The sequence below is a fragment of the Corvus hawaiiensis genome, chromosome 19 (assembly GCF_020740725.1).
Source record: "Corvus hawaiiensis isolate bCorHaw1 chromosome 19, bCorHaw1.pri.cur, whole genome shotgun sequence".
Taxonomy (NCBI): domain Eukaryota; kingdom Metazoa; phylum Chordata; class Aves; order Passeriformes; family Corvidae; genus Corvus; species Corvus hawaiiensis.
The window spans coordinates 2,949,518-2,972,307 of record NC_063231.1 but is presented as its reverse complement, the minus strand read 5'-3'; the positions used below and the strand labels follow the sequence as shown (position 1 = coordinate 2,972,307).

At 41.1% G+C, this 22,790-nt stretch overlaps 1 protein-coding gene across 5 annotated transcripts in view; it reads left to right on the top strand.

Moving 5' to 3' along the window:
- The window catches only part of CEP112 (centrosomal protein 112), a 158,266-nt gene that overhangs the window by 128,141 nt on the left and 7,335 nt on the right, over positions 1-22,790 (top strand). For 4 of the 5 annotated variants that reach the window (XM_048323681.1, XM_048323682.1, XM_048323680.1 and 1 more), the window contains one exon: positions 12,547-12,636. The exons of the other annotated variant lie outside the window; for it this stretch is intronic. In XM_048323681.1, coding sequence (XP_048179638.1) covers positions 12,547-12,636 — 90 coding nt within the window. The remainder of the gene's footprint in view (positions 1-12,546; positions 12,637-22,790) is intronic. 5 annotated transcript variants of the gene reach the window in all.

The window sequence follows — 22,790 nt, the reverse complement described above, 5'->3', positions numbered from 1 at the left end:
CTTGCCAAGTGGGCAGTGGTGCTGGTCCAGACTCACAGACTCACAGAATCATTAAGGTTGGAAAAAATCTCTGAGATCATTGAGTCCATCTAGGCTCCTGAGAGTCGCTGTCTCAGGGACACATTTTCATTTCAATAGAAGGTTGTGCTATCTGTCTGTACTAAAATTGTTGAAAAGATGTTAAATCCTGAAGTGCTGTAATGTTTTCCTTTCCATTTTCCACGTGCGTGCCCATGAGCTCCCACCCGTGGTACCATGGTTTGCCTTGGCCTTCTCATTTCTGTTGCCAGTGTGACTCCCTCGTCACCCTGCACCCACCTTTCCACACCAGGATCTAACCTGGAGGAGACCCAGGAAGAGGATGTGCTCACTCAGGGAGGGGTGATGCCCACAGTGAGTGTCCAACCCCCTGCACCCACAGCAGGAGCCCCGGGCACTCTCCCTGCTCTGCTCTCTGCCAGGTTTGTTATGTAAGAAAGGGTAAAAGTACAAACAAGAACACTGAACATGAAAAGTGAGTTTGTTTGCTTACTGAGAAGCCTGGGAGGAGCAGAATGGAACTGTATAAATAAGAACTCAAGCTGACAAATGTTAGGTACCTGCAGGAACACCTGCACCACTGGACCAAGCCAGGACTCTGCAGGCAGCTGGAAGGAGAAATCCAAGATGTGTATTGACACTCTCTGGCTCCTGAAAACAGCTGTATGTGCTGTATTTAAATTCCTCTTACTTTTCTTTCTACTGTCAGTATCATAAATGTCCTTCCCAGTTTTACACTTTTAATTCAGCAAGGTAGAACAGCAATTACTGAAGACTATTTAACAATTTGGATATTATCAGTGGACTTTAACTGTCTGCCTGGAAACAGCTTTGACCACAGCTGTGCTCTGAGCCCCAAGGAGGGACTCCTACCTGATCTATTGTTTTCTTCCTCTTACCAGAGTAACACATCACTTCTACTCAATGTTTGTGTCTATTTGTAATCATTGTATGGAAATGTACATTTGCAAATCAAGTTTGGTGTTGCTGAGCACTCATTTATGTTTCTAACTCAGCTTTTGTGATGGAAGTGAAAAGCTGATGTCCCTTCTACATCTCAGCAGAGGCCAAGCTCATTTGTGCTTCCCTATCAGACCCTGAACAGATCGAGGTTTATGCAACTTTACCAATACAGGAATTCTTTCACACTGTGCCATATAGTGTTTTTCCTGCAGTGTTTGTCTCAGTTGTGGTAAGGGGAAGGTTTTTGGATGCATGAAGTAGCTGTGCAGGTCGGGTGAGAGACGTTAATGTGTAGCTGCACAAATGAGAAACTCATGGCACTTCAGAACCTGATCTGTTTCCTGTTATTTTTAATGCTTTTGTATTTTTAAAATGTCATCCATATAGGAATATTTGTAACTATTTACATATATATTTTTTAAAAGCTTTGTGTGCTTTTTGGGGGTATTTCAGCTGCCTTGTCAGGACCCTGTGAGTGTTGCTGGGAAGCAAAAGCAGGAGAATATCTTGTGGATGCTTGTTAGATTCACAAGTACCTCAACAGAATTCATGCTGTGTGGGACTGAGGTCCTCTCCTGCCTGTGCATTTTCATGTAAGACTTTTCTGCCAGAAAGATCTGCACACTGAAACAGCAGAGTCTTCAGCTCAAAACTGAGTTGAAACTGACTTAACAAAAAACCCCCACAAACAAACAAACAAACAAACAAACCCCAAAAGCACTCAGTGGAAATCAGATCTGCTTTGTCACAACTGTGATAAGAGCTCTTGACACCCCACTAAAGCGATATCTGAGGCACAGCCATAGCTTTGGCGAGTGTTTTTCTCTTCTCATCTTCTTCCTGGCTTGCCTGTGTATAAATTACACTTTATTCTTACCTATCCTGGAGAAACTGTCAGCACCAAAAGGTCCAGCACAGGCTGTTTGTTTCCTGTTGCAGAGGTGCTTGTGTCAGGAATCTCTCCCAGGAATCCTCAGTCTGATCTTACCAGGGCTGGCTTAGAGGGGCCCAGACCCACTGGAAGCTTGTCCAATAAACCTTGATCTTCAGAGCTGCAACAAGTGTGGCTGGAATGTTTAAATAATTGCTTTTAAGGGAAATAAACCAAATAAATTTAAACTAGACAAATCCTGATTTTTTTATTGATGATTCCAGTTTAGCTGTAAAGAATACAGCAGAGTTAAAGGAATAAGGTGGTGAGGACTCCCAGAAATGAGTTATGCAGGAATTAGAGCAAAATGTTTTGTATAAAAAGCTAAAAGAAACATTTAAATAGGTCATGGAGCCGGACATTGTTCCTTGCTGTGTGTGTATGTGTCTGTCTATCTAAAATACTCTGCACCAGTTTTATAGAGCTCTAAAATGGAAGGAAAAACTTCTGAAGAAACTGAAATAGATCTTACCCATGTCTAATTTGGAAAAAAAAAGAAGAACTTAAAGGATTTTAGAAATGTTTAGAAACATTGGCATTATGACAGCAAGAATCTCTGTCATAACGTCATATGATTAACTAGACCAGAAACGTTCTGGGATGTTCTGATCAGTTATGTTAATGCCTCTTTTTAAAAGTATAAAGCTAATGCTCTGTAAAATAGATACTTGAAAAACTGTTTTGGTTTTCCTCAGGCTACTGAGATTAGAGTTTCGTAATCTGTTTGACCAGCTGCAGAGGACGTTCTGTTTCATTTTTTCTTTTTAAGTAAATGAGCTTCATCTCAACATGATTAAAAAGTAAAAAAAAGATTCAGGCTTCAAAAATGCTCCGTTTTCACACATACTTTTAAATAGGAGCAACTGCATTGTCTTGTCTTGTTGCAAATGTAATTGGGTTGGAGGTCATTAAAGACTTTGAATAAAAGAATTTCCAAGTGTGCATCCTCTCCTGTCAAGAATCACCCCATTTTTGGCTTCCAGACATAATTTTAGCAGATATTACTTTGCTGCCTCTCACATCTCACATGTGTTGAGTCAAGCTTACTCTTGTTCAGTTCAAAAAGCAGTGGTTTGCCTTGCAAGTTAATTTTGTTGATTAAGGTTACTTTGAAAGGTAAAAAGACTTTATTCGATTTCTTTGTGTGTGCCTGTGTGCAAGAAAATGGGTGTTATTTTATGTAATGGGAGAATTGCAGCAATACCGAGCACTTGATTGCACAAAATAAATAGCTTTTCTTTCATTCTTACTGGGAATCAGATTGGCCTATTGATTAGAAATATCTGAGCCTTTCATATTTCTGTTTTAAAAGAGCATATCAAAATAAGAGGCTTTGTAAGGCCTGTTAGAAATGTTTATATTTCCAGCTCTTTGTGTATCTGTGGTGAGCAATGCATTTTAAAGAGACATTTGTAGAGCACCAGGGGTCTGCTGGAACCTCTGGGCTGGCTCCAGGTGTGAAGTGTCCGAACACCCACTTAAAGTGGCAGTTTACTGATAAACTTGGTTGGGAATGAAGCCCCAGGCGGTGGAAGATTGCCTTGTTCAGCGAGTGATTGATAAATCTGCTTTATCAAGACTCAGGCGTTCTCCAAGTCATTGCAGGAAATTCTGCCTGAACCCCTGATGTTTGTTTTTTGCAGAACTGTTGTTAAGAGTACAGCAAGCAGCAGAACCAGATGTTTTACTGCTTCATTTCTATTCACAATAGCAGTTTTTCACTAGCACGGCATTGACACAATGTTTTAGATGTTCTTGCAACAGAGCATCAAAAATTCAAGAAGTTGCCTGAAAATGTTGAAGCCGACATCAGGTCTTCACAGGAGACCTGCTCGGAGAATGGCAGACTCCTTGCCGTTCCCTTTGATTGCAAAGTGTTTAATAAAAAGCAAATTAGGAAATGAAAATTGTCTTGCAGATCAATCAGGCGCAGCAGTTCCGCCCGCTCAGCATTATCTGTCAGACATTAACCTGATTGGGAATGTTGTATTTTGTATAATAGTCTCAAAATCAGACTGAAAGGTTGACTGAAAAAATACCTGATGTATTTTGTGTGTGCTCTGAGGCTGATAACAAACTCTGCAGTTCAAGTTTTAATAACTCAGGGGGAGCTAAGAAACTTCAAAAGCTTTGTGATAAATGTTTTTGACAAAGTGTCAGCTGAACATTAGGCAGAATCTTGGTAAATCCTCTCATAAGTGGTTTAAAATGGAGTTCTGAACTTTTCCTTCATAAGTGTATGCTTAAGATGTCATGGTATCTTTGGGCTTAAAAGATTCATTTTATCTGGTAAATGTGCACCATTGGTGTTTCTGCCTAAACCTCGGCAAGTGCAAGGGGGAAACAGTTCAGTGCTTTTCTCCTTTCGGCAGCCTCTGCTCTGCTCTTGACCATGACACTCATGCAGGCTGGAAAGAAGGGGAAGCAGTGTTAAAGCAAACTACAAAATACTCCAGGTAAATATTACAGTAAATCTTCCAGCTGACAGGCTTTTGATTGACTTCATCACAACAGCTCCGAAGTGTCCTGGTCATAGACAAAGCAGTGCTTGGCCACGGCAACTGCTTGTTGGGTTTTGTGGCCCATTGAGAAAAGCAGATGAAAGCCAGTTTATTACAGCCTTTGAACCTTGCCTCCTTTCCCTCCTGTCACCTGAGCCACTAAAACAAAGTGAAAACAATTCCCTCCTTGGCTTCCCTTGACAAAAAATGCCCAACTTTACAGCTATGCTGCTGTTTTCTTTGAACTGTTATCTCTGCAGGACCTTATGGCATCCTTTGCCTTTCAAAAGAATTGCGTTTATAATGTCCTGCAGCGAAGCCCTGACTCAGCAAAATGCTTAAGCCCCTGCCTAATTTTAAGTCTACAAATAGCCCTGCTGGTGCCATCAAGGTGTTTTAGGGATATATCTTAGAATCATAGAATCTTGAAATGATTTGGGTTGGAAAAGACCTTAAAGCCCGTCCCAAGGCACTCCAAGGCCCCATCCAGCCTGGTCTTGGACACTTCCAGGGATCCAGGGGCAGCCACAGCTTCTCTGGGCACCCTGTGCCAGGGCCTGCCCACCCTCACAGGGAAAAATTTCTAATAGGGCTAAAGACTTTGCAGGAAAATTATCTTAAAACTGTGGTCAACTCAACTAGGTATGTACAGAAAATGCTGAAAACGCATCAACATCTTACAGGAGCAAAACAGGGAAAATAGGAATATTGACAATTCCAGGAGTGCTCAGGGAATCTCCTAAAGACACCCAAAATCCAGGTGAAGTCTGATGTGGAAGTGCTGTGGGACTGCTCAGGAGCTAATGCTGATGATCCCAAGTTTATAGTGTACTGCCAGTCAGTCTCTTGGCCATAAATAGTCAAAAATGAAAATGGCTTATGTTAGAGCCTGCCACTCTGCAAAATGTTTGCATGTATTTTTTTCTTTTATGTAAAATGACCTGCTTTTTTTCCCCTACTGCTGGAGAGGCTTGGTTCTGTTCCTGGAGTCAAATTATTCCTTTTCTTCCTGAACCCCTTTCTTTCTTCCCATAGTCCCTCAAGGGGAGGATTTGTTACACTTCCCGAGGGCATCTCCTTCTGGCAAATCTCTGAAGCCATAGCCTGGTGCAACAGGGAGCTGCTTGACTGGTGGGGATGGGCAAAGCCCCAGCCTGGAGAATTTTGCAAGATCTCCATTCCCATGTTGAAATGTCAGCAAAATGAGCCAAACTTCCAAACGTGCCATGGTGTATATGGGAGCTCATGTTATTCCAAGTGGGAGTTGATGAATTCTGTGCCTTTGGAAATTATGCCTTTTATCTGATTCCTGACCAAGGAAACATTTTTTTTTCCATAATGGCAGCAGAAAACGGGCAACCAACTCCTGTAGGGACACATTTACAAAGGTATTACCAATTTGCATTTTCATTCTGTGTTGTAATTCATGTTCACCCTTCATGAAATAGTGTTTAGTGGTTAAAATTAAATATTAGTCAGGAAGATTCTAGTAGGACACTGTGAAGAGCAGCTTTTGCAGGTCTTCCCCTTTCTCCCACCCATCCAAGCTGATCCCAACCAGATCCTGGAGTTGGACTGCTGGCAACAGGCTGAGAGATCACTGAAAGGAAAGTAAAATAGGAAAGAGAGATGTCAAATATCACTTAAGGCATTTTAATTTCTGTTCCTGAGGAGCAGTAAAGCCTAAATTTTCTGTACAATCATAGTAGCAATTGTAGTGTACCTATAGGATAGAGAAATAATTTGTGTTATTAAACACCATGACTATTTTCTGTGTAAAATAATAGATTTTCTTTTCTCTTGCAGTAATGTTGGCCCCTGCATATAGGTTTGTAGGCAGCAACATAGGTTGTGGAAAACTTTGTTTGCAAAAACAAAGCCATTGTTTTAACAGAAACCACAGAAATTTTGCCTTTCATATTGAATCAGTAGCATAATGAGTAGTGGAGCAATAGTTCAAGATCAAAGGAGACTTCTTGGATATATAGTGTGTTGCAACAACAGCAAAAAAGTTCCCACCAGAAAGGAATTTTGCCATATGTGAGCAGCAAACATATGTATTAGGTTAAAACCAGAAGATTTCCTTTGCTTTGCACCAAAACCAAGAGAGAACTCTAAGTACAGAGGTTTTTGTTTGCAGTGTCATGGGCAAGAGCTCAGTAAAAACCCAAAAAGTGTTGAGGATGCCCCAACAATTTGGCTCAAACATCACTATTTCACTTTTTAAAACACCCTTGTTTTGCTCTGACTCATGGCATTACATCAGTGGTCTTCACAGACATATTTGCCCAATTTATTTATAGTAGTAATAAACCCAGATAAATTTATTTATCTCCATGAAATGTTTTAGCAAAATTAATGATTGTTTTTAAAAATCTGTGATAAATTTGGATGGGATTCTTGGCTGCTTCCTTTGGATAGAATTGTGTTTGACTCTAAATTATGAGACCACTTAATGTAAAGAAGTTTTTGCCCAGACAGCCCATAATTCTGGCTTCATGGAGTGATAAAGATTTTTAAAATTAAATGTTTTAATGACAACATTTTAAAGCATCTCCATGTGTATTTCTGGAAGAAAATTCGCTTTAATTTTTATTAACATTCACGTGGGGTTTTTTTCCCCCCGAAGTTCCAGAGATTTTCTTCTCATGAACGGGGAGAGAAAACACATCAATGGATGTAATTTGAATTTAGAAGGCACTTAAAGAGAAGCCTGTATTCAGAATTATTGTTGGCACATGTTTTGAGGATGTAAAGTGGAAGCCTTCTTCTGTGGGCATTAGTAAGGAGATAATTAAGACTACAGTAGGTAATTAGGGTAGCTTTTATTACTGCATCTTTCATTAACTAATTATATTAATTTGGTAACATTTGAAAAATTCTTTGAAGATGAAAAGTGCTAACTCTCACTACCTTTAGTGGTAGCTTTACTCTGCACGGCTCATAAATATCGAGGGCTTTTCTGGATACAGATGCACATCCATGTGCGCAGAGTTGCTGGTACAGCTAATAAAAATTACATATTTCCATTTTAAAAAGGCTCTGCCGTTATCCAGCATAATCTGATCAGGATGAGCAGCGACTTTTTTGCTGGCACTTTCTGTTTCATAGTGAAAGTACATTGGTATTTAATGTTTTTTAGAAAATTTTCCTTTTCTTGAAGGTGTCACTTAGTTATTCAACCCTCAGACCAGAGAGATAAATGGTTGTGATCTGTGACTTCCCATCGATGTGATGGGATCAGGAATCAAGCCTTGTCTGCTCTCAGGAACATACAAAAAATAAGAAATTATTTCAGGTTAAAGACAAAACATCACAGCTTTGTAAATAGTTTCTTCACAGTTGTAATCAATACAAAGAAATTAAGAATAGGAATTGTTTCTGTTTATGTAACTCTTCAGAACAGAACTTTCTTTCAGAGAATCCAACACTTCTCAAAAATATCCTGGGGTTAAAGGATAATCAAATCAGTTTTCATATATAAAATACTAAATCCTTCATACGTTCCCGTTCCATACTTGTTCCCAGGATTCTTTGAACTCTTTCTCTTACCAGCTTTTAGTTGATTTAGATTAAGCCCTGTAACTAACACCAAAAATTAATTCCTGCCTTGATAAGGGATTTTGAAATGCTGGCATTGCACCTTTTTGTCTCTTTAGGGCTCCTTGTCAAAACTCTATGCTTTACAAGTTGGTTTTTTTTAAAAAAACACCTTTTTTCAGAGCCTCAGTCTGCCCCTCAGGTATCCCACAGAAATCCATCAACCCCACGTGTGCTGCTCCCTTGGGTCCGAAATAAACTTCATTAAACATTCTGCTGGAGATAATCAATCCCCAGTGGGATAATAGGGGGAATAAAAGGTGCCTACCCAGAAATGCAGTTCAGAGGTTCCTTTCTCCTTCCACATCAGTGTCCAGCGGCTCTGGATCACAGTGACTGGGATGGACTCATCCACGAACTCCACTCCAGGTCCCAGAATCTACCCAGAATATTCCAGCGGTGCCTTCTCAAAGCCGTTACTTTTCCCTTCCATCCTTCCTGGGCCTCTGGATGCTGTGTGTGACCCAAACAATATGATTTTATTTTAGGATCCTTTCCATTTTTAGAAATAAATCAAATGAGTTTTACCTCTCTCCAGCTGTAATTCACCCACATTGTTGCAGTGGAGCTTATTATCTCATTTACATTTTTAAGAGCTTTTCAAAGTGTAGGATATCTGGGCTGGAAAGCAAAACATTTGATTTCTTTGTTCTCTGGCCAACACAAAGCACTTCCAAGGTCAGGTATGGTGTAGACGTTCAACAGCAAACATGTTTACATGGCATCTGAAAGCCCGTTTAACTGAAAAAAAATTAATATTGTCTTTATAAGAGTGCTGCAAGTCCACTTAGCACAGCTGACAGACGGGGGATTCATTCCAAACCTGGAAAAATTTAACTAAATAAGTTAAGTTTTGTTTTCTGTTCAGGGGGGGAAAAAAGGCTTAAAAATTGGCCTGGATTTTTATTTTTTCATCCATTTTTCTTCATCTCAGCAGTTATCCATCATAAGCTCTGCTGCTCTTTGGACAAAATGTTACACTTTGAAGCCGTAGAGTAAAAACTGCATTACAAAACAAAACAAAACAAAACATTGTTCAGTTTTACAAAAGAGATGTTCTGTGATGTACCTGGGCTAAGTCCTCTGCTGTTTTTAAGAGTATTCTACATGGCAAAAGCTTCCCTGTCTGGTTCAGAGAAAGATTTGAGGGTTCTGGTAGCTTCAGGAATTGCCATCAGTATTCAGGCTCTGGCCACTGCATATGAGGCCTTTTGAGAGAGAATTTTCAGTGAGATCTTCAAAAAGGTGCATTATTCATGACATCTGTCATGATCCCTCCTAGAAAATTAAAATCATGGGCAACAAACTTGCTTATGTGTAATTGCTATTTTAGAGATAATCACATGCAGGAATCTACAGCGACCATGAGATTTTGATGTTACTTTTTCATTTTGACACAGCTTTGATCAAATGCTGAACTTTTGGTTTTACTTTTCTTGCCATTGTGCTGATAGAATAGCTGGAATACTCAAATGAACATTAATTACTCATGGAATTTATGCAGCACAGAAATAGTCCAAAAAGGGTCCAGTTAAAGGTATTTGTGATTGATCCAAGGAGTTAGTTGAGGTTTTTTGCCATCCCAATACAAAACCTGCCAACAGCCAGTTCTAATGTGATTGGAAAAGTCTGTGAGTTCATACAGTAAATTCTGGTTTGGACAAATGTTGAATGGATAACTGGAAGAGTTGTTAGTTTGCTATACTTACATGCTATAGTAAAAATACCTTCTTTCTAAATTTAAATTTAAGACATTTTCTGCTCTCCTAATGAAATAAAACATGTGTGCTCTGTGCTGGCAAACCCTATCTAGAGTAGGGGAACCTGACAAAGGCGGTGTTATCTGAATTTCCCAAATTAAATGACTTTCAGATGCATTGCAAACCCTCAGATTTAAAGGAACCTCTCGTTTAATCCTCTGCAGAAGTTTGTTGTAAATAAGAGAAGTAAAAATGGAGATGTGAAGGAAGGAAGGAGCAGGGCACCAGTTCTCTTTGGCACCGTGTGGTTGCTGTCTTTGGCAGGAACAATTTGAGCTCCAGGACCTGCAGATGGGGGTGATACAAATCTGTTCTCTGAAACACATGTATATGTACTCACATGTATTTGTACATTTAATTGCTATCTCTTGGCCAGCTTCAAAGTCCTGTTAAGGGTCAAACTTGTTCTTGAGCACAAGGAAAGGACGAGTGATGTGTGATGAGGTTTCCTCTCTCCTTATTTTTCACCAAGCCAGACCATTTGGGCTGGAAAAGCTGGTCCTGAAAGAGCAGGAGAAGATGGGTCATGCTTTGTAGTTTATCCAAAATGTGCTCCAGGAATGTTCCTGAGAGTCATCCTGGGCTGGTTATGAATGGACACTTTGGGGTTATGGCAGGATTTTTGTCAGATTAGTTGGGTTTTTGGTGATTTTCCTGATGCATGGAATGACCCTGCTTGTTACTGCATTTCTACATTGCTCATTTTAGCTTTTATGCTTGTTTGTGTTTTACCTCAGAAGATAGATGTACAAAAAGAAAACAAAAAGCCTCCAATTCACACATAATTCCCACATATATTTCATTAATTTGATGCGAATTCCTGGTACTGCAAACCTTGTTGAGTACTGAAGATGGGTTATGCATTCAAAGCCAGGATTTCAGCATTTCTCAGAAGCTGTGATAGCATAAAAGTCCCTGGGCAGATTTGAAGTTCATGCTTGGGTCTGGTTACAGTTTTTGGCATCAGAACATGTAACAGTCTTACAGCTATAAGACTTTAAAGTTAATGCCTGGCATCACTTCAAAACAGCGTGCAAGATCTATCATAAGTAGTCCTCTTATCTTATCTCAATAGCAATTTTATCCTGTAAATTATTGGAGAGTACAGTATTTCGGTGCTGTGGAAAAGAGCAAGTCATTTCTTCTGTTAAATCTTTGCACCACGAGGACTTTTAATGATCCTGAGTTGTGCACAGGTGTCCTGGCTGCTGGGAGGAAGCAAACATTAACCATATGGTAGGTCCTACAAAGCACCCTGAGTCTGTGGGGTTTTTGTCTCTCCTCTCAAGGGAAAGGCAGGGGCACCAAGGGAGGTTTAGGCTGGATAGTAGGAAAAAATTTCTTCACTGAAAGAGTGGTCAAGACCTGGAACAGGCCACCCAGGGAAGTGGTGGAGTCATCGTCCTTGAAGTGTTCCAAAAACACGTGAACGCAGCATTTCGTGATACAGTTTAGTGACCATTGTAGGGTTGGTCAAAGGTTGGACTTGATGATCTGGGAGGTCTTTTCCAGCCTTAATGGTTCTGTGATTCCAGGGTGCTCTGCAGAAGGTCTCTGTGCAGCTCAGCTTTTTTAAAAGCATCATTGGAGGTTCCTTCAGTGGCATTTGCAGCATGAGCCCCTTCCCGGGTCCAGCCCTGTGCCGCTTTTCACTGATGGGTATCAATGCCCCGATTTCCTGCCATACAAAAGATAACTCAAAATATTCCCTTTCTGCAGCCACAGCCGCCTCTGTGTTGGTGTCAATCCCCCATCCACATTGTGCACTTTGCTTGGAGTCAGCACTTGCAGTTAACAATGCCTTTATTCAAGCTGACAACATCCCTAAGCTTTTAGTAAATGTGTAAGTAAATGTTAAGCATGTATTCAAACATCCAACAATGAGTGGGAAACTTTAAAAAAAAAAAAAAATCTTTGAAACTTTCTATTGTTTGTTTGGTGTGTATCTGTTAGAAATAACACAGACTATCAGTTCCTTGGGGCACGCTGTTCCTTTGTTAAGCATGTAACAAAAAGATCAAGGCTCTGAGTGACTGCTGGAATAAAAATAAATATATAAGGAGAACAATCATGACAAAATAAATTTGTGGATTCATTTTATGAGCTTGGTTTAGGAACGATTACTTCTGAACTAAATAAAGATTGGGTAGTTGTGGTAAAGTGACACGATCATAATATTCCTTTTTTTTATTGCCATTTATACTTCATTTGTAGATCACATGCTAGATTTGACTACAGGGCAGGAGGGGAGCCCCTCATCTCGGCCAGCATCCCATTTCAGTAATATGGAATACATTTCCACTGCAAATTCCAGACATTGTTTTCCAAAGAGAGGATTACTCTGGCTTAGAGAAAAGATTGTTGGTACACTGCAAAACTCCTCCTAGGAAGCTCAGGTTGTACAGAGGGGATGACAACAAAAACCCGGCACATTTGCAAATGCAAATGTTGCAATATTTCCATTTGCCTTCCAGGCTTTGAGGGTATTTATTACATTTTTAGGATGAATACTTGTAGCCTATAATAAGATAGGACTTTTAAGATGTACCTACTCCTGTTCAGTCAGTGGTCCCACCTGTGCAAAGTAACTTTTTTGAGTGGCCAAACTGCCTCTGTCACATCTTAGCACGAAGTTCAGCTGGACTCAGAGTGCTCCGCTTCTTTCCCCAGCTTGCTGGAAGACGTGACCTGGAAGTTTTGCTGCCGTCCCATGTTTCTCACGTGTGTTTTGCATCCCTTGGTGTTGTTCCAGGCCTTGCAGGACGAGGTGGAGAATTACCGTGGGCAGATTTATGATGCTCAGAGGAGGCTCCAGCGCAACGAGCTCAAGGCCCAGGAGCAGGTACTGGGTGCTGTCCCCATCCCTTGAGCCAGGAGGTGCAACGGTTAAAAATAATACCTTCCATCAAAGCAAAAGCACATATTTTCCTGCAAAATTCCCAGATAGCTTTCTTTTCTGTTTCGTTGGTAATAAAAGAGAATTAAACTGTCTGAACTCTTCAGGCAAATACTTATCTGCTGCTCTCTATTGCAAGTTGGTATTTCAGCTATTCTAGCTGTTAAATGATGCATTTATTTTGAACTGTTTTCAACTGACTGTAGTGTTTTAATAGAGGTTTCTGAGACTATTTGAACCTGTTCTTTAATGGTTTGTATGAAGGGAATTGGAAAATAACCGCTAAAAATGATCTTTAGTCCTGATCTTCTGCATTCATTGTCCAAACATGTCTGTAAACAGTTTCAGATGATTAATAGTGCTAAAATTCTTCTGGACACTTCCAGTGAAGTCAGAGATTATTTAGTGTGCTTTGAGCAGAATAGAGTGTGTTGTTTACAGGCAGTACAGGAACAGAAAGTCAATGATCTGCATTCAAACCAGATTAAATTGAAATATGCAGGAGAATATGCAGCTGATGAATACCTGAATCAGATAGGAATTTATATATTTCTAATACAAATCAGATTTTGAAGCATTTGAGAACTTTATTTGGTGCTGAGTAAACAATATCAACAGCATGTATCCTACGTGAAGCATTTCTAACTCTATACCTGCAGGAATAATCAGTTGGGGTGGTTATAGAAGAGTAATAGTAATTAATTTCAAGTATTTTTTCCTCAGTTTTTGTTATCCTACTGGCACATGGGAATCCTCTGTCACCCTTGGTGTTTAATTCATGTATTTCCTCTCTGGAATGTCAGTGATGAGCTGTTCCTTTCTGTCCCCCCTCTGCCTCCCAAATCCAGATGTTGGGCCAGGCTCATCCTTAGCTGCAGCGCCTGCAGCACTTGGAGGAGTTTGGTGTAGTGAGTGAGCTGGCCTACAAGCATTGCATTTTGGCTTCAGTCTCCTGGAAAAGAAGGAGGAAAATCAGCTCTTTAATGCATGGTTGTCCCTCCCAGGGAACAGCACTGGCTGCACGCTATGAGGGACATCCTCTTCCAAATTTCTTCATTTTTTATGTTTTTCTTTAGTCTCTGCCACTGCCATTTTGCCTTTTTTTTTTTTTTTTCTGACCCATTTTGAGAAGGATCCAGAAGAAGAAATAAAAAGTGACTCATGAAATACAGAGGTAGAAGGCTGCACATGCAGATTCACAGGGTGGGCCCCCCTTTCTGCCTTCAAGGTTTCCTCCTACATGAGCATCTTCTCCAAGCTAACCTACAGAACTCTCCTGTCCAGGCGTAATTAATGAAGAACTAGTTCAGATGGTAACATCCTGTTCCCCAGTATAATGGAACAGGAATGTTATTGAAATTACAGTGTGCTGTCCATCTTTGAGCTTTTCCTGCAGAGTTGTGTTGGCAGATTTGGTAGAGCTCATATCCAAGTTCATCAATGATTTTGTCTCTGCCTTTCATCCATTGGGACTTCCTGAAGCAGCTGGAGCCGCTGAAGCTGGTTTGGTTTAGGTGGCTTCAGTCTATTTTGCAGACAAGCATTTTGGAAGTTGTTATTTGTCTTCTCTGTGACCGGCTAATTCATTAGTTCTGCTTATCTCTCCAGAAGAAAAACGGAAAAGTGACAGCTCTGACATGTTTCCAGTTACTAGGTTTGGCCAGGCTACCTGTAAACATGTTCATCAAGTGTTAACAGTAGTTACCAACTCATCAGCCGATCAGGGAGTTGAAATTTTCAGGGCAGTAACTTGCTTTCTGCTTTTACCAAATACTGTGTGAATCAGAATTGTATAAAACATGGAGATTTGTGCTGGCGCCATTACAAAAGCCACTTTTCCAAGCTTTTACATGTCTATAAATAAGGAGGAGAGAGGGTTAAAGAGCTTCTGTTTTTCATTAAAAGCAAAAATCTTGTGTTTTGATTCTATAACAACAACAAACAAATGAATGAGACATGAAAAAACATTTTGTTGTGCTTTTAATTAAAACTAAAAAGCTGTTTCTCGTTATGGCTTGTTGGGTGGTATCTTGGTGCTCCATGTTGGCTGTTTTTCCAGTGCAATGTCCTTATAACTCTTCAGCCTTTAAGAGTGGCTGACAGAGCCACAAAGTTTAACTCTTTGTTACAGTGACCCTCTGGTGATCACACAGGCTTAACCTTTCATTATTGTAATTATCCAGGGAGACGGACTATCTTATAGATAAAGGGGAGAAAATACGTTGGGCTGTCAGCAAACCCTGAGCTGTTCTAGAGGCGAGTGTGGTGCTGCAGTTGGAGAGGAGGTGTTGTTTTTATGGAGCTTTTCCATTCCCATACTTTGTGTTCTTGGATGAACTCGTGTTTACTCCTGTTTAGTTTTTCTCTCCCATTTTACAGTGTGGGTTGGTGCAATCACGTTGTGTCTGTGTTGTCTCACCAGTGGTGCCATATGGCAACGATCTCTGAGTGATGGGTTCCAATCACATTTCTCAAAAGTGCTGGCCTAAATTATTTTATCTTTTCCATAAAGGTTGTCCTGTCTCTGTCCTGGTTTTCCAGTGTTCAGTAATGCTGCACTTGGAGAGTGGAGTCTCAGAGCTGTATCATCTTTCTTCAGGTCAAAGTGTTGGATATTTCCTTTAAAAATTGGATGTCCAGCTTCTTGAGACATAAATAATTGTATTCATGGAAAGTGAATGTAAAAACTCTAATATATCGTTTTCTATATATTGTTGTTGTTAAATATGTACGGTCACAAGACTGTTAAAGCAGTCTGGGAAGGTTTCTGGCAAATTTGGGTGTGTCCAAACCATTTCCTTGCAAAGCAGCACTGAAGTTTCTTGTATCTCAGTCCTACATAACTCTGGGATCAGCTTCCTGTCGAGTGATCCCATTGTGTTCCTGTATCATGTACTCTTGGAGCGAATGTATCCCTTGGTTGTCTCTGATGTGTGCCTGGATCTAATGTGAGACGAGATTTCCTACTAAACATTTCTTAAGTCCTGTGGCTTTGTGCATTTGTCAGTCATAGTTAAAAAATCTCCATTGTTCATACAGGAGTCTCTACATCCTGTGAATGTGTAATTAAAAATGACACACATCACTGAGAGCTGAACAAATCCAGGAATTTAGGCATGTGCAACAAGTTTTGCTGAATTGGGGCCTGTATAAAAATTCATGGTAGTGATCCTTTTTACTACCTAGACTTCTTTAGCATTCATTTCATTTCAAATTCTTTTTTCAAGGGTAATCACCCCAACTCAGTTTACTAAAAAGCTCCAGGAATCTGTCCTTTGGGAATTACACGCAAGAAATTTCTCAGAAAAAAAATCCTATTCTTTTCATTCCTTGTTCTAATGTTTCTACCCATAGATCTGGATTGAGTATGATATCAAATTTGGGATAATAGAGGGGGGAAAAGTTCCTTGTCTTTGCAAACAACTAAAGTAGCAACACTATAGGTACTCAAACCATAGGGATACCTCCAAGCAGTCAAGTCATAAATAGAGTCTTAAAGTAGAGAGATTCTCAGACAGAAAATCAATTAGGTTCAATTCATTAATATTGCTGAGGAAATGAAGGAGAATAGCAATGGAGGTTTTCAGCCCTTTAATTTCTTTTTCCTCAAACAGATTATAAAAAAAGGAGAAAGGAGTTATCTGAATGAGGATGTTATAGAAGTATTTGGCATAAAATGGAACAGCTTAGTTTAAGTGGATTTCACTCATGTTCAAATGAAAACAGGAGTGATAATTGTAAAAGAGCCATGATTCAAAAGCATTCAGCCAGTTTTCATTTCTAATGTTTATTATCCTGACTTGCTCGATTTTTTATGACTGCTGGATATTTACCACATTCAGCCCAACTTACTGTTTCCATGCCAACTAAATATATTTGTTGTCAGATGAATGCTGTGATGCATCCTTCTGAAATTTCAGTTGCTGTGTAGCACAGGGAAACTTCTAAGGCTTGCCACACCTTCTCCTTGCTGGGAATAGTGCTGCTGCCAGTGGATTTGTGGAGCTGGGAGCAAGGAATCAGTGAGATACAGATGAGCAATAGACATTGATGTCCATGGTATGAGTCCCGAGGAGTTCTTAGTATGTTGGCTGGGACACTTGAGTAATATTAGCCCATTAGTTTAGGGCTTTTTGTCCATATTTCTTCTTAGAAATTATCTAGTGAAGTTGTCCCTGCCCATGGCAGTGGGATTGGAACGAGAGGATCTTTCATGTCCCTTCCAACCCCAACCATTCCATGATTCCATGATTCTGTGATTTTTAAAGGTATCAGAGAGTTTTAAATACCATCAGATGGCAGCCTGGGGTCCCTGCCTGAAATTCCCAGACTTTTTCAAAGTGTTGTCTTTCTCAGAACATGTTACAGTCTCCCAGAATCAGGCAAATAAGCTCTAGGTTAGGTTACTTAAAAGCCCAGGTTGGCTTTGCGGCCAGCTGCAAGTGAGGAGGATGGAGGGAGCCTTTGTGAGCCACTTTGGAAACTGAGATCCAACCAGTCAGCACGGCTGGAGGTGGTGATGAAATTCTGCTGTTTGCTCTGCTTGCTTCAACCCACGTCACTGAAATGCTTCCAAAATTTCTCCCCCAGAGAGCCATTTCTGCTCCCACAGAAATGGGAAGCTCAGCCTGGATGTGGACGATCTTAAACCTCAGCAGTGCTTCACTGAGAGCAGCCCTTGCTGTGGCTCAGCAGCCTCTGGAGCCGTGGGGAGGAGAGTGAGAACCTGAGAGAAATTTCCACTGTGATTTTCAGGAACTACACCACCAAATACTGTCACATTAAAATAGTTCCTGCAGTTTCTGTCTGTGACCAGCACGGATCCGAGAGGATGGATTTGAAGAGTGTTTGGTTTTTGTGCAGTTCTGTGTGGCTGAGGGACCTTGTGGTGTCTCCTGCACCCACTGCTCTGCTGACACCCTCAGCACTGGGCTCAGGAGGGACCTGTGTGCTTCAGTTGTTTTCTTCCCATAAAACCTTGTGAAAAATGCAGAAGACCAACAGGCAGAGGGACACAGCTCCCCACAGGCTGAAAATCTGATGGTTTCACATCTGCACAATAGGGGATTTCTTTGCTAACTACTTGTGGTGAGAAAATTTCACATTTAAAGTATTTATTGAAAAGAAGATGTTGGAGAGCCAGAGAGCAGCAGTGAAGAATCCAATGGGAGCGGGAGCACTGCTCGGGCTGTTTGGCACACACAGACCACAGCATCCAGTTCTGGGGAGGTTCTGGGTGTCTTTTCAGCCTTCCCTCCTCCCAGAGGAGGGAATCAGTCTGATCCTGGTTGTATCTCTGGAAGGGGCTTTTCATGGATATAGGTGCCCCATAGGTGTATGGCAATGTTGACTTCATAGAATTTTGTTTGGGTTGGAAAGTGATGCCATGATGATCTTTTGCCTTTTCTTTTATACCCCTGTTGTACCTTTTTTACAACTTCTGTATTCTTAGTGCTTTTTGCCTACATTCTTGGCCTTGTTTGTTCAGCTCGGAGACTCAACATCTTAGAAGATTGGTAGCCAGGGATCAGTGTGCCCCAGAGCCCAAGGTCCTCTCCAGAACACATTCTGTAAACTGAGATAGAAGATCCAGGGGAAGGTTCCTTGGGGAGGGGGGCTCACTCGAGCCTCTCACTGGGGAATCTTTGATAGATCTGCTAATTAGTAAAACCTATAATGTTCTACCAGAACTTTTGAGGGGGGCATATTCGGCGGGGTGCATTTCAATGCATATGACCTGGACGTGTACACCTAAGGATCCTTAAAATAAATACCAAGGTAAAATCCCTTTTCCCCTTCTAACCGTATATGACTCTTGATTTTAAGACCAGGAAAAGGCATCAAAGGGACCTTAAAGATTAGCCAGTACCAGCCCCTGCCATGGTCAGGGACACCTTCCTTAGGCCAGGTTGCTCCAAGCCGTCTAGCCCAACCTTGAACACTTCCAGTGATGGGGCATTGTAGACTTAGGTACCATAAATGACCACAGACATTATTTGGAGCTCAATTCTACCCCTTTTTACCTTAGTAGTCTGTCTACCTTATGCTCAAATCCACTCATATATTCATTAATCACTTTGATACAACAGCACCCTTCAGTTTTTCATTAAGACTGAGATTGTTAGGATAAATCACGATTTTGCATTTGACACATTTTATATTTGTGTATCATTTTCTTTATTTGCCAGCTATGAAAGGAAAGAGAATTACGATGAATATAGTAAATTATTCTGTATAGCATGAGGTTTCAGATTAGCAGGAGGAGATAGAAGCTGAGATTCAAGCACAAAAAAACAGCTTTGCAGGTGGGATTTGAAAGGAGCTGGAAATCAATGGAGTTTAAAGTTCCCAGGAGCTCCATATGGCAGGAACTGCGGGAGAGGAGGCTCTCACCAACTGTGCAACTGTCAAAGGGAAAGGAGTCGAGGATGATGGTGCATGTGTGGAAGTCAGTGATCAAATGTTAGCTTTGGTAATCAGACACAACTGGAAAATACACAAATATTCGCCTCCTGAATAGAACAGAATGAATTATTGGAGCTTGGTGGACAGCTGGAGAAAGACAGCAAACAGAAAGTACAGGACAAATAGTTAAAAGGGAAAAGGGAATTGTTACCAAAAGAGAATAGAATATGCTCTCATATGGCAGCATGCAGGAATGAGAGATTATTTTAAAATGTCACTTTTCTTGCTCTTTGTCTTAAATAATAGTGACTGAGAGAGATCTTTCTTTTAAGAGGGCAGTACCTCATTTTAGAGCATCTGTGGTTTGCTTACATACTATCCATTAAGGGAACTTTGCTCTTTCAGAAGCTGTTAAAGTAGGACTGCAAGGAACAGCGATACTGGTGCTTATTGCAGGGAATTAAAAGAAAAAGAAGAAATGGGAATGTCTGAAGGAGCCAATGGATGAGCAGAGCAGCAACACCTCCAGTTTAGCTCCCAGCAATGCCTGTTTAATTAGGGAACTGTCCCAGTCTCTCTTTCTAGACAGTGGAGGTAAAAAGGACTGGAAAAGACCAACTTTATGGTGATCTTTAACTTCATGTAAATTCTAAGGTACTATTTATTTTGTTGTCAGTGTAGTCAGCACTGTATGCCATCCATGGGAATTCCACCCAGGCAGCGCAGCCATGGTTCTCCTGCACTGCCCATCCTTGCCCAGCCCTGAGGCTCTGCAAGCCTGGCAGCTGCTTTTCCAGTTGAGACGCTGGTTGGATTTTTGTTCTTGGAAATGGTGGTCGTAAAAGTAGCTTCTGATTATTATCTACAGATATTTGCTTGTTCACACAGTCGGTGTGAAAATCCGGAGCCTGATCCTGCTGCTGCTGAGCTTTGTCAGCTCTCGCTGGTGTTGGGGAGCACTCAGCACCTCCTGAATCAGGCACTGTAACCTCTCCCTGCTGAGCCACCCCGAATGGGAGGGATTGTGTGGAAGGTAACGTGCTGGAATGAAAAACCAAAACACATAAATGTGTTCCAGCAGTGGTGTCAGAGATGCTCAGAGCTTTATTTCATACTTAATTATCCTTATAGCGCATTAGGAATGGCCAGAGACTGAAATTAACCCCATGTGTTGGACCTGATGATCCTTGTGGGTCCCTTCCAGCCCAGAATATTCTGTGATTCTGTGTTTTCAGCTTTGGCCCAGCAGCACTGGGGAGCAGCTGGGCTGGTTTGGGTCTGGTTCCTCTGGATCAGGGGGTGTCAGGGGGGTTTCCTCCCATGTTCCCTCACCTTCCTCTGCAATCCCAACGTCCTGGGCCAGCAAAGGAATTGGCAGTGACAGGAGCTGAGGGGAAGAGTGCTGGGGGAGCAAAGATGGCATCTGCCATGAGTCATCTGGAAGGAGAAGAAAATAAGTCCGGGATCCTCCAAATCCCAGCTGTAACAATAGCAGAGCCCTGGAGAGGGGGAGGCTGAGAGAACAGCGTGAATTTTCTAGCCACAACATTCCTGGTTGTTCCCTGGTGTTGACAGTGAAAGCTTTTATTCCTCTCCAAGTCGTGTAATCCCAGGAATGCTGTTCTTGCCATATGCAGCCCAGTGGTGGTTTTTTCAAAAAGCTTCTTTTGCAGCTATGAATTATATGGACTCAGATTGCTTAACTACAAACAGAGGATTTTCCAGGTGGGAGATCTTGGTTAAGAAAAGAGAGATGGGAACACAAGCCACTGAAGTAATAAGGCCACTTGGATGCAGGTTGGGAAAAGAAAAAAATGACCTGGAGCAGCAAACTCAGTGCCCAGCGAGGAGCTCGGCAGGGCTGGAGGTCCCCGTGGGTTAGTAAAACAACAAGGCAAAAATGTCTTGGATGCTGGGATGGTTTACTGGCTACAGACAGACAAACAAAGGGGACGGCTATGCCACCAATTTATGTTTTATTGGAACTGTCAGTACAGGGGAGGTGCTCCAGCAGGATTTTCTCAGTGGAGAGCAACATGGTGGTCACTTGACAAAATAACTTGCTTAGCTGATCTTGCCCGGTCGCTGTTTTCAGCTGAGCCGAATTAATGGGATTTATGGTGTTCATTACTTTTCTTAAGAACCCGAGAACATTTGTATCGAGTTGCATGCTGTTCCTCTAAATCTGGGGGAACCATATTTCAGCGGCCTTGCACAGTGAGAGTTGAAATTCCCAGTGCCTGAAACCAGAGAGAATGTGGACTCAAAAGCAGCAGATATTCGTGTTTGATGATTTTCTGAAAAGACAAATGTTCAGACCTTGATCTTCACTGAAACAATTGATGCATCATTGGATTCTTCATTAGGAAAAATCACTGCAGAAGATTTCAAGCTCCAGTTAAATGTTCTCTTACAATAGAAACCGGAGAGATCTGAAATTTAAGGAAATTGCCAATTTTGGTTGGTTTGTTCCTGGTTCAGGGACATTGCTCAGCGTCCTGCAGGCCAGCTGAGGGAGGAAAGGGCACATCTGGGCTCACAGAGGTTTTGTGGGAGTGGAGCTGTGCTTGCTTAAAACTTCAGGAGTGCTGAGAAGCAAAGAAGGAGTCTCTGCAATTAGGGGGGACACAAACAAGAAGTGATTAATCACTCTTTGCATGTTTGTTCGGGTTTTTGGTTGCATTTTGGTTTGTCTTTTTTGGTGGGTTTTTTGGTTCTTCTTTTTTTTGTTGATTAAGTTTTTTAAATTGGGATGACACTGTAATAATTTGTCCTTCACTTGCCCTTCTCAAAATGCTTTCAGAAAATTCCTTCAGCAGTCTTCAAACCACCTGAATGAAGCTGACCTATGCAATAATATTATTATTATTATTATTGTTATTGTTATTATTATTATCCTCATTTAGAAAGAGGAGACTTTATTCTGAGATTAAATGATCTCCCTAAGACTGAAGGGGTTATTTTTACCTTTTTGGAACCCTAACCTGTCTTCAGATTTATTGCAGCAGGTCTTTCCTGTCTCCATTCAGAGATGTTGCAGAACAGATCCATAACCTTTTTAAGGATTTTTTTCTTTTAAACAGCATTATAGCACACAATCGTTTAAATAGGAAAAGATTTAGGAGAGAGAGGAAATTACTTATTCATCCTGAAACATGGAGAAAATTTGGTAACAACTAGAAGATCCTAATTATGCCTTTTGGTCACTATTCTAGTATTCCCTGGCACACATTATCCTGCACAAATATTATAAACAGGCAGAAATTAAGATTTTTAAAAAGCCACAACACCCTGGTTAAGGCAACTGTCTTTTGATTCTTATCTGACATAAACACGTTAACTTCATGCCCTTTGAGACAAGATTTTTTTTTTAGAGGAACTCGAACAACTTTCTGTGGTCCCTTCATTTACTTCAGAGTTTCTTTTGCAGTTTCCTTATGCTCCCCTGGTTCTGATAAAGTCATTTACAGGTGGAAGGTCTGGAGAAGATTGTGTTTGTTTGGGGTTTTTGAATTTTGGATTCTTTTTTTTTATGAGATGGGTATTTTGCACCAGAGATGAACTGAGCATCACAGAGCTGTGGGCTGTAAGGAGGGAAGATTTGGGTGTTGGGAACCTGAGTAGGATCTGGTGCAGGGCATGGAAGAGACACAGAATACCCTATGCTTTGCAGGCTGTTGGTAGCACATGGCTAA